The 14,158-nt window shown below is 40.0% G+C and overlaps 1 protein-coding gene across 1 annotated transcript in view; it reads right to left on the reverse strand.

The window, feature by feature from the left end:
- The window catches only part of ttc39a (tetratricopeptide repeat domain 39A), a gene marked incomplete at its 3' end in the record, with an annotated part of 41,647 nt that extends 32,827 nt beyond the window's left edge, over window positions 1-8,820 (reverse strand). Inside the window, 1 exon segment of the mRNA NM_001016774.2 lies at window positions 8,693-8,820. Within this exon segment, the coding sequence (NP_001016774.1) occupies window positions 8,693-8,715 (23 nt within the window). The 5' untranslated portion in view covers window positions 8,716-8,820.
- Between the last annotated feature and the right edge of the window lie 5,338 nt (window positions 8,821-14,158).

The following is a 14,158-nucleotide window of genomic DNA, read 5'->3' on the forward strand; positions in this document are numbered from 1 at the left end:
CCTTCCTGGCACCCCATCGTTGCGCCGTAGACAGGCCGACTCATAATTCCAACCCTGCCCTGCACAAATAAAATTTGCTTCACAAACACTACTATAGTTTATATTCTACCCCATGGCTAAACAGCAGCCTATTTATATAACCTATAGTAGCTTTCCTAAAGCAACACATCAGCTTTACCAGTGCAGGGCAACAGTATATTATATTTAATTAATTTGAAGCGCTTTAATTTTAGGCCTTACTGTTGCTTTTATAAAAAAAAAAAAAAAACCTGCAGATAGGTTAATTATAGAATTGGCCCTATTGTTTGCAAAACTGTAAGCTCCACTGGGGTAGGATCTGATGGGAATGATGTATAATCTCTGTAAAGCGCTCAGAATCTGTCAGTGCTACTATATACACACTTTGCTGTACTTTTGGTTTCTCCATGTACGCAGCAAAACACTGGTCCAAGAAACTACAAATGGCCAGTTTGGCCATTGCGACGCAGCATACGTACGCATTCACGCAGCACTTCCGCATCCCCGGCTTGATTGCGGCCCACCAGAAATCCATGGGGGATTGACTGGTGGACTGCGATCGATGTATTGGCCACCCCGGCTCTAAATCATATGTATGTATAAATACATGGCCAAAGTTCGCTCAATATATATAGAAAAATATTTATAATGTAAAAATTGGTTTCTAAGTGGCCCCACACAGTGGTAGGGGAATGATTGCAAATTCTTCCAAGACTGGTCAAATTGCATGACAATATTGTAATGTATGTTGGCCCCTCTGCCAGTTTCTTTGAGATTTCCCTTTTATATGTGCGTAAAAACAAATACAGCACAATATGGCCACATATTTGAATGCTTAAATTGCACCAGTCCAATTATTCTACTGGAAAGATAAACAAGAGGATAATGGCCTCCAGAATGGTTGTTTGGTCTAGGTAAATATTCCTGAAAACACACTTAACCCAAGTATATACTGGACCATAGCTCACCACCTTCACAGTATTCAAAGTCCTGCAGTAAATGATGAAATTCTTTCCAATCTAGCATGCAAGATGATCTCCACTCCACTCATTCAGCAATGAAACTAAAACTTCTATATGTTCTGTCTGAGGGCTTTTTTTAAAAAAAAATACAACTTTAGAGATAAATGCTTTTCAGAGAAAATGCATTGTTATTATACATGCCACATTTTTATTATTTGTGATGGTATACTAATGCGCTTTATAAATGTCTCAATAAAGTTTTGATTCCTCCAGAGTTAGAAGACACGCAAACTGTTGGTTTAATTATCCCTTGCTTATCACTGGAGAAACATTCATCTGCCTATCTCCATTGCTGGCTTTTAGTCCAAAGATGGAATCTAGCCAGACTGGCAGATTAGCTGCCTTTAGGGCTGCCACCTTTTGCTAATGCCAAGGCCAGACAGCTGCTGTGGAATCAGCAGTGCACCATTTTTTTTACTGAACATTGGCTTTGGAAAACTTATAAGGACATTGAAAAATTTGTTTTTTTCTGCATTCAACCTTTGCAATAATTAGTTATGAAATGGAATATGACTGCTACAACATAGGACATAGGTTTTTGGATAGGCTATTCCCAAAGATATATATTAAAGGAGACATAGTATAACTGAAAATCCCCCTAATCTTGTAGGCAATAATAAATATTATAAGTTGCTGATTTCACTTTGGCCTAAAATGGCCCCTTTATTGGTGCTCCCCATTGATCTGCTACAACCCCTGTCCATGTTTCATATGAGTGGTGGGTGTGTTCTAACAGTCCCTGTCAGAAGCACAGAAACACGGTAGGAAGAATAGCCAATCACAGCCCTGCATTCATAAAAGCAAAGGCAGGTTCAGTTCCCTACAAGGTCAGCCTGGGTGACGATTGGTTCCTATCCTAGAGTGCAGTGAGCTGAGTGCCACCAGCACCCCTGCACAGCCTGGAAAAGAAGGCAGCAGGAAGTAGTAGGGTTTTGGGAGCAATTTTCAATGAATCATCCCAAAAAACAACTTTTAGCACATTCCTTCTATATTAAAAAGAGTATAATGCACTGGCACAATTCCTGTCTTTTACACAATATGTTAAACATAATAAATGTATAAAATAAAAAATCTGTGTGCTTCAGAAATTCAAAGCCTCCTTATGGTGTCTCAGAATATTCTAATACCTCACTGCCTCAAACAGGTGCATAAATGAGTTTACTGTGTCCCCAACTGTGCAGAGACCATACTATGTCCCCAAAATGTATCGTCAAAAGGAAATATAAATGAAGAATACACTTCTGGAGCCTAAGGCAACAAAAGTATGATTTCTTATTTTTTATATGAATGTTGACACCGCAAGCCTACCTTACAACCTTTCCAGAACAAAACACCTGCAAAACTTGACTGTCCAGTTTCAAACCGGACCTTAGCTGCACTGGGATAACTCAAATGCAGGCTACTGCAGTGAGTCTAGTCAGTGCGTCAGTTATGACGTCCTGTGGGCAGCCTGCTGACACACTCCCAGCTTGAGAGCTACCGAATGCTAAATTTAGTATAGCTTGATCTTTAGCAGAAAAAAGCTACATCAAATGCAACAATGGGCACATTTGTCACATTAACAATGCTAGCCATATCATTCAATGTATTTTATTACTGAAATAAAATATATTTAAACCATTTATATTTAAAACCAGTTTTTCCAGTTGGATATTCATGCTTAGCTGTGCTGTGGCCTGATAGTTTTGTTAATAGGGTCATGTTACTCAGTAATTGTCTTAAGGCAGTTCTATCCACATGTGCCTGCCTTTGGTAAACACAGATTAGCGTGGCGTATAAACCACTTGCACTTTATTGATTACTGAAGTTCCAAAACAGAAATGTCACTTTAGGAACAAACTTCACAGGTAGAAACTGAATACTGTAGATCACAAAAATTTACTTTACTTTTAAACCTATATATTGGGGCTATAGCAAATAAATGTCAGAGGATCACCCCAGGTCATTCCTGCGAACAACAAAGCATCCTGCATGCCATCACCCTACAGGCGAAAGCAAACTAGTTAGAGTCTTTAATGATACACTGCTGGACTAAAATCAGAATCACAATGAGAACTAAAACCACAGTAAATCAGTGCACTGGAGTGGACACCTTCTTTTTCATAATATTTCTTGGAATTATCACAAAGGAAACATAACACTTTGTGACTGTGACACTTCACCGAGGTCACTGAAGCCATTTATAAAGTTCTAATATTTACAGAAAACCTTCCTATTGCTGCTATGATGGGTTTGTTTTGTAAAAGCTCAGCACAAATATTTGTTGATAATAAAATATTCTAAAAATGCACAAAATTACACAACACCTTCAATACTCTCACTAAAATAGTTCTATGCACAAAAGGATGTCAGGGATTCATAATACAATTGTCATGGTTCTTTAATGTTTTATTCTTTTCACAGCTTGAGTACAAGGGCTCGGCTGCACCACCCCACACTGGAACTTGGCGTCTCTTACCCATATGCCCAGTGCCACTATAATCTCTAGATAAGCACACTGTTTTGTTTATACACATATAAATGCGTGACTGGTGCTTTTCACATTCACATGCAATACCCTGTTTAGCCTAAAGTGGCTACTTACTCATTTATTTGCATTTTGAATTTTTTACATCACTTTTTTTATTCTCTAGGGTACATCATATTTCACCTCTTTTACTAGTACACACACACACAAACAATTTCATAAAATAGAGCACTGCAAATTTTATTTGGTGTACACACCCTACTATTGTACAAGGCTGTGGAATTTGTTGGCACTTTATATATATATATGTTATTAATAGTAAAAGAGTTCAATAACAGCTGGAAGGTTACAGGCTGGCATTGCTTCTATGTAGGGTGTATAAGCTTGTTTTATGAAAGTAGCAGTTCTGTACAAAGTAAGCATAAAAATTGTCATAAATTTGTGTCTGACATTAGCTGACCTGTGAGTGCTTAAGCTTAAGACCCTCTCACAAACCCCCCCTATATCAGGGAAGTCCAATGTGCAGCCCCCAGTTCAAGTGCATTTACAGTATCCTGCCAACCCAAAGAGTAACCCACCTGTAATATGATATCTGGGGAGTGACACTTATATATAACAGATATCATCTGCTTGACTAATTTTACATTTAAAAGTATTCCAAAAATAATTTTTTATGAAAAAAAATTGAGAAGGTCAAAATCACTTGCAACTGTGCAATTTCAGTTTGTATTTTTATGGCTCTCAGAGCAGGATATGTGTGCATAGTCTGAAGTCGACCATTTAGCACTTTTTGTTGTTTAAGAAAACCAAAAAACTGTTACTATAGTGATGTCAACAATACTAATAACAGTTTTTAACCATCAAGGGCAGAAATCTGAAACCTAGGGGCTGATTTACTAATCCACGAATTCGAATGGGAAAAATTCGGATTGGAAACGAACATTTTGCGACTTTTTCGTATTTTTTGCATTTTTTTCCGTCGCCGTTACGACTTTTTCGTAAATTGTCGTGACTTTTTCGTAGCCGTTACGACTTGCTCGAATTGTCTCGACTTTTTCGTAGCCGTTACGATTTGCTCGTATATTGTCACGACTTTTTCGTATTGAGCGCTCGTAAACAGCGGGCAAATCATTCAGACTTTGCATGATTTTGGAAGCCTCCCATAGGACTCAATGGCACTCTGCAGCTCCAACCTGGCCCAAGGAAAGTCTCCCATAGGGCTCAATGGCACTCTGCAGCTCCAACCTGGCCCAAGGAAAGTCTCCCATAGGGCTCAATGGCACTCTGCAGCTCCAACCTGGCCCAAGGAAAGTCTCCCATAGGACTCAATGGCACTCTGCAGCTCCAACCTGGCCCAAGGAAAGTCACGATACTGAAGCTTGAATGAATCCGAAACTTTCGTACTCGGCGCGATGGCTACTAAAAAGTTGCGACAATTCGTGCAAGTCGTAACGCTACGAAAAAGTCGTAACGGCTACGGAAAAGTCGCAACAATTTACGAAAAAATCGCAAAATACCGATCATTACGAAAAAAACGCATTTGGGCGCTTTTCAGACGTTCGTGGATTAGTAAATGTGCCCCTTAGAGTAGACACATTTACTTCCTGTTCATACAATGTATAAGCACATTTAAAACAAATCACCGCCAGTTCACTGAGAAAAAAATCTCTCCCTTCCCCAGCAACAGGTTGAAGAGCTTTCAGGAGAAGCTCATTATACATAGGTTTTCTCAGCGGACTGCTGTTTAGTTTTGACTGTGCTCATACAAACAGGAAATAGAATAGAAATGGGACTTGAAGGGCACCAATCATCCAAAAAATTTTACCCCACCAGGCGGCCATGTGTTGGAACACTAAGGGGTACATTTACTAATCCACGAACGTCCGAAAAGCGTCTGAATGCGTTTTTTTCGTAATGATCTGTATTTTGCGACTTTTTCGAGCGCTCAATACGAAAAAGTCGCGACAATTCGCTAAAGTCGTAACGGCTATGAAAAAGTCGCGACAATTCACGAAAGTCATAATAGCTATGAAAAAGTTGCAACAATTCACGAAATTTGTAATGGCTATGAAAAAGTCGCAACAATTCGTGCAAGTCGTAACGGCTACGGAAAAGTCGAAAAAAATACGAAAAAGTCGCAAAATGTTCGTTTTCCAATCCGAATTTTTCCCATTCGGATTCGTGGATTAGTAAATCAGCCCCTAAGCAAAGTGTCACAGGTTTCGCTCAATATGCCTATGCACATCACTGAATATGGCCGCTACACTGGAAGCTCCCAGTGCAGATGGCTAAGTACTCACAGGGGGCAATTTTGGGGTAGTATGGGCTCTATTAGGCCGAACATCCAGTGTTTCATGCAGGAAAATAACTAAAGCATACATATTTTATAAGTACTGGTATGGAACCTCTTATCCAGAATGCTCGGGACCTGGGGTTTTCTGGATAAGGGGTCTTTCCGTAATTTAGATCTTCATACCTTCATACCTTATTTATGTTAAATAAACCCAATAGGATTGTTTTGCCTTCAATAAGGATTAATTATATCTTAGTTGGGATTAAGTACAAGGTACTGTTTTATTATTACAGAGAAAAAGGAAATCATCATTAAAAATTAGAATTATTTGCTTATAACGGAGACTATGGGAGATGGCCTTTACGCAATTAGGAACTTTCTGGATAATGGGTTTCCGGATAAGGGGTCCTATACCTGTAATAGGGGAAATATATGTTTAGTATACTGCCCCTAACTTCGCTGGAAATATTTTATTTACTTGGCTAAAAAAAATAATTAGGAAAAGTACTCTTGAGCTCTCCATCACTATATATTTGTGCTATGGGACTTTTTACTACCAGCAAGCACTATTCATTTTTTTGAATGATCAATATTTTCTTGGATATAAAGCTGCCACTTCACAACTTAAAAAATCAAAAGACATCTTACATGGCTAATTACCATTTAATTTTAAGCATACTTAGGGTTGCCACCTTTTCTGGAAAAAAACAGCTTTCCCATATTTCTATAATTTTTATTATATAATAAACCATCAAGTATCATTTTAACTGGCCAGCAAGCATACTGCATGGCTACAGAGAAGCTAGAAAAGTCTAATATATAGCCATTCCCAATATGGATTTGAAGCTGATTTCAATGGGCTAGCAACCCCAGCCGGCTCAGAATTAATCTTCAGAATGGAAAATCAATTTGTCCAGGACTTTCACTGGTGCCTGTAAAACCTGTACACTATAATACTTAAAGCAATTGTTTGGTCCAATGCCTAAAGCCTGGTCATCTACAAATGCTGCCAATATACTAAATAAGTCATCTACTGTACAAGAAAATAGTGCAAGTACAAAGACTACCCTTCTGCTCCAAGCTGGTGCATCTCTTCTATAAGATGTTCACTGGGGAGCACAGCGTGGAACAATTGTGGGATATTTTATGCAGCCATAAAGCATGGCAGGGCTGCAGTAGTTTACAAGACAGCTAAGAAAGTGATGCTATGTGCAAGTATATATGTGACAGTATCATTATCAGTATTTGTTTTTCCTTAAAACTACTCTATGTAATAATCTTGTAGATTGTAAGCTCTTTTGGGCAGGGCCCTCTTCACCTCTTGTATCGGTTATTGATTGCTTTATATGTTACTCTGTATTTGTCCAATGTATAAAACCCACTTATTGTACAGCGCTGCGGAATATGTTGGCGCTTTATAAATAAATGTTAATAATAATAATAATTACGCACTGTTCTCAAGCAAAAGTAAATACCTATTATTCTGATGTCTTTTAAGAGCAGTCACATATGACATAATAAACACTTACCACATGATTTTCTGTAATGTGACGAAAAAGCTTACTTACACACAGGAAGTCTGTGCTTGTGCTTAGTAAACTCAGTCTATCAATATCCTGTGATTAAATACATCATTAAATACATAACAATACCAACTCTGCCTATATTGTGCAACCTACTTAATATCTATCTATTCTGTATGTGTTACCAGTGCTTAACTATTTAAATATCCCATGTTTCTGATGTTTCTGACTCAAGATCACAAACAATTTGCTTCTGCCTTTAAATCTGCTTTAAAAAAGTATTTTTGTTAGTAAGTGATCTCCAACTATTCAGTGGTTGCACTGAGTGGAACAGTGTGCCTGTTCTGAGCTCCTGCTATTGTAGGAGAAAATGAAACAGCTTTCATTCATCTATTACCTACTGTGGACAATATACAGTATATTCCATCACAATCACACTCAGTAGGATATTATAACTGAATACCAATCAGCATTTTAAAACAGGTTGCCTTAAGATACTTGAAATTGCATTCCCAGTTGCTCCTGGGGAGAGTAATCATTAATTTCTGTTCTGTTTCTGTTCTCTTGTATGGGTTATTGGTTGTTTTTTGTTATTTAAACTCTGGTTTTCCATGTTTTACTCCTCTTTGCAAGATGTTAAGCTGACCCACCCGATCTCTCTTATGATCCTGTTATTCCAGTGTGACTGCTCTGGGACACCAGTCATGTTACCAGGACAGCCAAACCATATGGTATTAATCAGCCAGCGATAAGCACCATTATATGTGCTCCTGCTCTTTGTGCCCAAGCCCCCAGCCTGGGCACAAAGTAGGGATACATGCACTAATTAGTGGCCACAGGCACAATATCAGCTGCTAGATGTGAATGTCAGATCTTTGATGGCTGCCTAGGTGGCTGAAAGTTGAAAAGAAGCATTAAATAAAGAATCACAGCTTGCTGTACACTCGCCTGGCTTGTAATACAGTTAGTAAATATCCCAGCCCAAAAATCAAGCTGGGGAGAATAAAACAGTCCATCAGGTTATATAATAAACACAAACTCAATGTGGATAATCCCTTGCATAATGTAGATAAATGCTTGAATAGCAATTAAGTCAGACACCTATATGTCCCCTCTATGCAGGGCAAACAGAAAGCAAAGCCTTCCCTTGTTGCTCCTATAATGCATGACATGAAAGTAGTAGAAGATCATGGGATGTCCCGAGTGCCACAAATACAGTGACAGTAACAAGGAGCCAGGAGAGAGCAACATCATCCCTACACTTATAATGCAGCGTTGATCAATCTGCTAATTGCGAGCCCTTTCATAATCCCATTTGGAAGTGCTGGGAGTTTAATAGCAGCGGGGGGAGGGCATGTTTGACACTTACCCTCCGCCTGCGTCTTTAGACATGTTGGTCCCAGTTCCGGTAAAAGTGCAATTACCACGGTCTTTCCCAATGGCCGGAGCTCAGAGTTCCCTCAGTCACTCTCACATACACTCGCGAACTGACAGCCACTGGGCGGGGCCTTGTTTTCCTCCCACAGCTCGCTGATTGGCAGTTACCTTTCCTTTCGCTGCCGGTCCTTCGGGCGTGTCTATCAGCTGGAGAAGCAGGGGGTGGGGCGCCTGAGCTGTGCGAACTTCATGGTACTGGGGTGTAATATTGTACTTGAGTTTCTGTATATTTGCACACATGTCACTAGTACTCATTGCCTATTACGATTCTTTTCCTTAGGCGTAATAGTTACACGTGTAAATGTATTAGGAAGCGCAGTAACAATAATGGAACCGTCCCAAAAAGATTTTAGGCCAAGTTCAAAGTGCAATTTCCAGACGCAAATCAGCTGTTCCTGCTATGGCGCACCTAGTAAGTACCTGCTGTAGTAAGTACCTGCTGTAGTAAGTAAGTACCTGCTGTAGTAAGTAAGTACCTGCTGTAGTAAGTACCTGCTGTAGTAAGTACCTGCTGTAGTAAGTACCTGCTGTAGTAAGTACCTGCTGTAGTAAGTACCTGCTGTAGTAACACTGTTATGGATACAAATTTAGCACCCACTTTTGTAAATCTCACATATTAATGTGCAGGTTCGTTGTTGGGGTGATATCAGTCAGGTCCATGGACAGTTCCAGGGAGTCAGTAGTTTGATGGTTCCATAGTTAGGATCCATGCAGTCAAATGCAATCTTTTCATTAGAGCAGCTGCATTGAAGCTCAGGCAAAGTTTTAGGCACATGTGGCGTTGTATCTATTAATTACAGCACTTTGCAGTTGCATTCAAAAAGGAGCCCTTTAAACATGTGTACCTTAAGTGCTAGGTCATCACAAACAACAATAAACACTTTTCATGGAAAATTCAGGGATCCCCAACCTTTTTTACCTGTGAGTCACACTCGGATGTAAAAAGTGTTGGGGAGCAGGGCCGGAACTAGGGGTAGGCAGAAGAGGCAGCTGCCTAGGGTGCAACGATTGGGGGGTGCCAGGCAGGAGCCTGTCCTGCCTACCCCTAGTCTGCGATCCGTTACACATCGCCGCCTCCCCCCAGCTCGAACTGCACACTCGTGCCAAAACACATGGATGGGGGGGTGCGCGATGCATGGGTGAGGAGGCTGACTGGTTTGCCTACGGCGCCTGGAGGGCTCGGCCCGCCCCTGTTGTGAAGCAACACAAGCATAAAAAAGTTCTATGGTGATGCCAAATAAGGGCTGTGATTGGCTATTTGGTTGCCCAAGTGGACTGCTGGCCTGCAGGAGTAAAACTGCATCCTTGTGTTTCCAAAATTTGCCTCCAAGTTAGAGATTTCAAAATGGGCACCAACCTTGAGGCCGCTGGGAGCAACATCAAAGGGGGTGGTGAGCAGCATGTTGATTACGAACCACTGGTTGCCATAGGATAAACGAAAGTATAATTTTGTATTTACTGGCGTCATGTACCATGCTATTTTAGGAGATCAAAGGACCTTAGATATACACACATCACCCAGGGATCCCCAACCTTTTATACCCGTGAGCCACATTCAAATGGAAAAAGTGTTGGGGAGCAACACAGGCACGGAAAATGTTCCTGGGGGTGCAAATAAGAGCTGTACTTAGCTATTTGGTGGCCCCTATGTGGACTGGCAGCCTATAGAAGGCTCTGCTTGGCAGAACACATGGTCTTTATGCCTTTAAAACTTGCCTCCAAGCCAGAAATTTAAAAATGAGCACCTACTTTGAGGCTCCTGGGAGCAACATCCAAGGGGTTGGGGAGCAACTGCATCACACCATAACAGGGTAAAACAAGAGTAACAGATTGGTCCCCTATTAAAGAAATACTGATATATTTTATGGAACCAAATATTTTATAGACCTGTAGCACAACTGTGCTCTCAGCACTAGTTGAGCCAAATTAGAAATTAAAGTTACCAGGAGTAGCTTTTTTTCTCACCTTGCTCACGAACCACTGGTTGGGGATCACTGCATCACACCATAACAGGGTAAAACAAGAGTAACAGATTGGTCCCCTATTAAAGAAATACTGATATATTTTATGGAACCAAATATTTTATAGACCTGTAGCACAACTGTGCTCTCAGCACTAGTTGAGCCAAATTAGAAATTAAAGTTACCAGGAGTAGCTTTTTTTCTCACCTTGCCTCATGGCAGCAGCACCCCTAACCGTAAAGAAATTGTGTCACAGGAAAACATGTTTTTTACAAAAAGCATCAGTTAAAGGGGACATATTGTGTGAAGAACAATACTGTGCCAATGAATTGTACTCATCTAAATATACAAGGAATGTGGTTTAAAAAGTAGTGTTTTGGGGTCATTTATTCAAAATATCTCCAAAAACCCTTCTAGTCCTGCCCATCTGTTCCACTTCCTGCTGCATCCTTTCCCAGGCTGTACAGGGGCTCTGCAGTACACTGCACTGTAGGAAAGGAACCAATCAGCAGCTAGGGTGACCTAATAGGTAACTGAAGCTTGTCTTTGCTTGTGTAACTGCAGCGCTGTGATTGGCTACTCCCCTCCTACTGTGCGTCTATCAGGGACTGTTAGGACACGCCCACCCCTCATTTGAAACTGGTACAGGGACCTGAGAAAATTTATAGGGAGCTCCATTTTTACAGAATTTTCAGACCAAAGCAAAACCAACACCATATATTATTCATAATCGCCTTCAAGATTAGAGGTTTTTTTTGATTATCCTATACATATCCTTTAATAGCACTCCTCCAGCAGAATTATGCATTGAAAACCATTTTTTTCTATTGAATTTTGAAATGTGATGTGGGGCTAGCCATACTCTTACTTTCCCAGGTGCCCCCAGCAGCCAATCAACAGAACAATGGGAAGGTAGCAACAGCTCCTTCGCAGCTGTATTGCTAAAAAGTAGGGATGCACCCCAAGGGATTCCAAGGGATTTGGTTGAATACCGAACCGAATCCTAATTAGCATATGCTAAGTAGGATCTGGAAGGGGTAAAAAAAAAATTCAATTCCGTGTTCGCATGGACAATTAACCCTTCCAAATTCTAATTAGCATATGCTAATTTATGATAATTCAGACTCCTCCAGTTACACTGAGGAGAAAGAATAGCTTATCTGAAAGCAGTTCCATTGTGCAGTGCTGGTTTATTCTGAAAGCTCAGGATCAGGCACAATGACTTAGTCTGAAGATGGCTGCCTACACCCCAACCCATGATGGAATCAGAATTTTTTTTAAACTGACTTTTAGCCCCTTGATGGTTTTGCTTCTGTTCTACCAGATCATGTAGAGTTGAATTTTCTAAACTGTAACTTGTCAGAAAATTGCATCAACACAATCCATGGAACATTAATAGTGCCCAGGTGGAAAACAGATTAAAGGAGAACTAAAGCTTAACCTAGGCTAAAAATGTTGTAAATTATGTTTTGTGCTTCTGTACCAGTCCAAGCCAACTAAAGCCCTTTAGCAGGAAACATATGTGCCCCCAAATATCCCAATAAACCTACGAAATTTCATTTGGTGCCTTTTGCAATTAAAATATAACTTTTAATTTAATCAGTTTAAAAATAGGAGGTAATCACTCCTTCATAAAATAGGATCCACAATTACTAAGAAAAAAATCAATGATTTATTAAAAACATTTCTTTATGAGTGCGGAATTTATATTTATATTATTCTCATTAGAAAATTGCCCCAATATTCCCAACAGTTCATCTTATATTCAGGCCAATTTACTATTAATTCCAACAATTTTAAATAAATTCATTCCACCACTCAGGGTGCCTATATTTAATTCATAAGTTTATAGCTGCTCACAGTATAGGGGAAAACCACTTCTTTTAGGTCAAAAAGCACAGTCAACAGTAAGTCACAGGTTGGGGGTCAATCATGGGTTAGGAAAGCTAGCAGTTATGCAAAGGTATATGGTTACCCGAATTATCTACACAGCCTGGTCCCTATCCCCCAATTCGCTGCCCTACAGCTTTCTCCCACCCCCAGGCTGTGTACCCAACTCAGATTCGTATTAACAATTTACAGCACAACTTTTTGCTGCTAGATAATAGCGATGCCAGTTCTGTTCCAAATAAACCCGCATCCACGTGGCATCTCAATCACGCCACCACCGATATAATATGCACAACAACCAGTCCCTTAATCGGCATTTACTAGCCGCACCATAACCTCTTTCCTCCCCACTCCCCCAACCCTGTGTATCTGCGCCGTTCCCCCTCGAGCTAAGCTAAGGCGCGCTTAGTTTGACGTCACTAAGCTGCGCCCATCCAAGCAACACTACAGGCGCCCATTACTAAGGTCCGCCCAACGCGTTTCGTCACAAGCATGTGACTTCCTCAGGGGCTATCATTGGGTTCCTTCTTACTAGGGGATATTGTATTTAATCAGAAAATCGCCACCCATTTTTTTACGTTTCCTATACTGTCTCCATGGTAACTAAACCCTTTCCAGAGTAGTTTCAAAATACCTTCCCTTTATTTTAAAAATTCAAATTACCATTTCTCAATTAGTTATTTATAATCATGTGCTTACTATTCTCTGGGTCAAAATGTATTAGTCCATACAAAAAAAATTTAATTAAACGAAATATAGTCATTAACCCTTCATTCATTATAATCCAATGCCATTTTTACATAATACGTAGTACAATTATTAACTCTTTGATATAAAAGGTGTGAAGGTAAATCCCTCATTCAATCCTGCTGGGGATCTTGTTTTAAGTCTGAATATCCACTGACACTCTTTTTTAAGTAAGATATTATCAATATTGCCTTTCCTTTCGTTTAACTTCACTTTCTCTATTCCAAAGAAATACAGTTCCCGGGGATCTGCATTATGAACATCTCTCATATGCCTGGCTATCGGGGTGTCTTTTCTATGAACAATAGTCCCCACATGTTCCAAAATTCTTCTGCGCAATTCTCTAAAAGTTTTTCCTATATACATCTTAGGGCAATTACATACTGCTGCATAAATCACCCCCGAAGTTCTACAATTTATAAACTGCCTAATCTCATAGTTTTTTCCAGATATCAAATGTTTGAAGGTCTTCATTGGTTTCACATATTGACAGGCCTCACAGTTATGACACCTATAAGAGCCGATAGTTGGAGTCAAGAAATGTACTGGTTTATCTAAACCTTTTTCAACATAATGGCTATGTACTAGGGTATCTGATAAGCTCAAAGCCCTCCTAGCCACCATTGTGGGTTTGGATGGTAGCACATCTCTAAGGTCTGGGTCACCTCTTAGTACATCCCAATGTTTTGTCATTATTGATTTAATCTGTGCCCACTGATTACTAAAGGTCCCGATATACCTTACTTCTTTCAGTGGGATTTTTTCAAATCGGGTATCACTGCGTAACAATTCACTCCTAT

This window comes from Xenopus tropicalis, chromosome 4 (assembly GCF_000004195.4).
Source record: "Xenopus tropicalis strain Nigerian chromosome 4, UCB_Xtro_10.0, whole genome shotgun sequence".
NCBI classification, from domain to species: Eukaryota; Metazoa; Chordata; class Amphibia; order Anura; family Pipidae; genus Xenopus; species Xenopus tropicalis.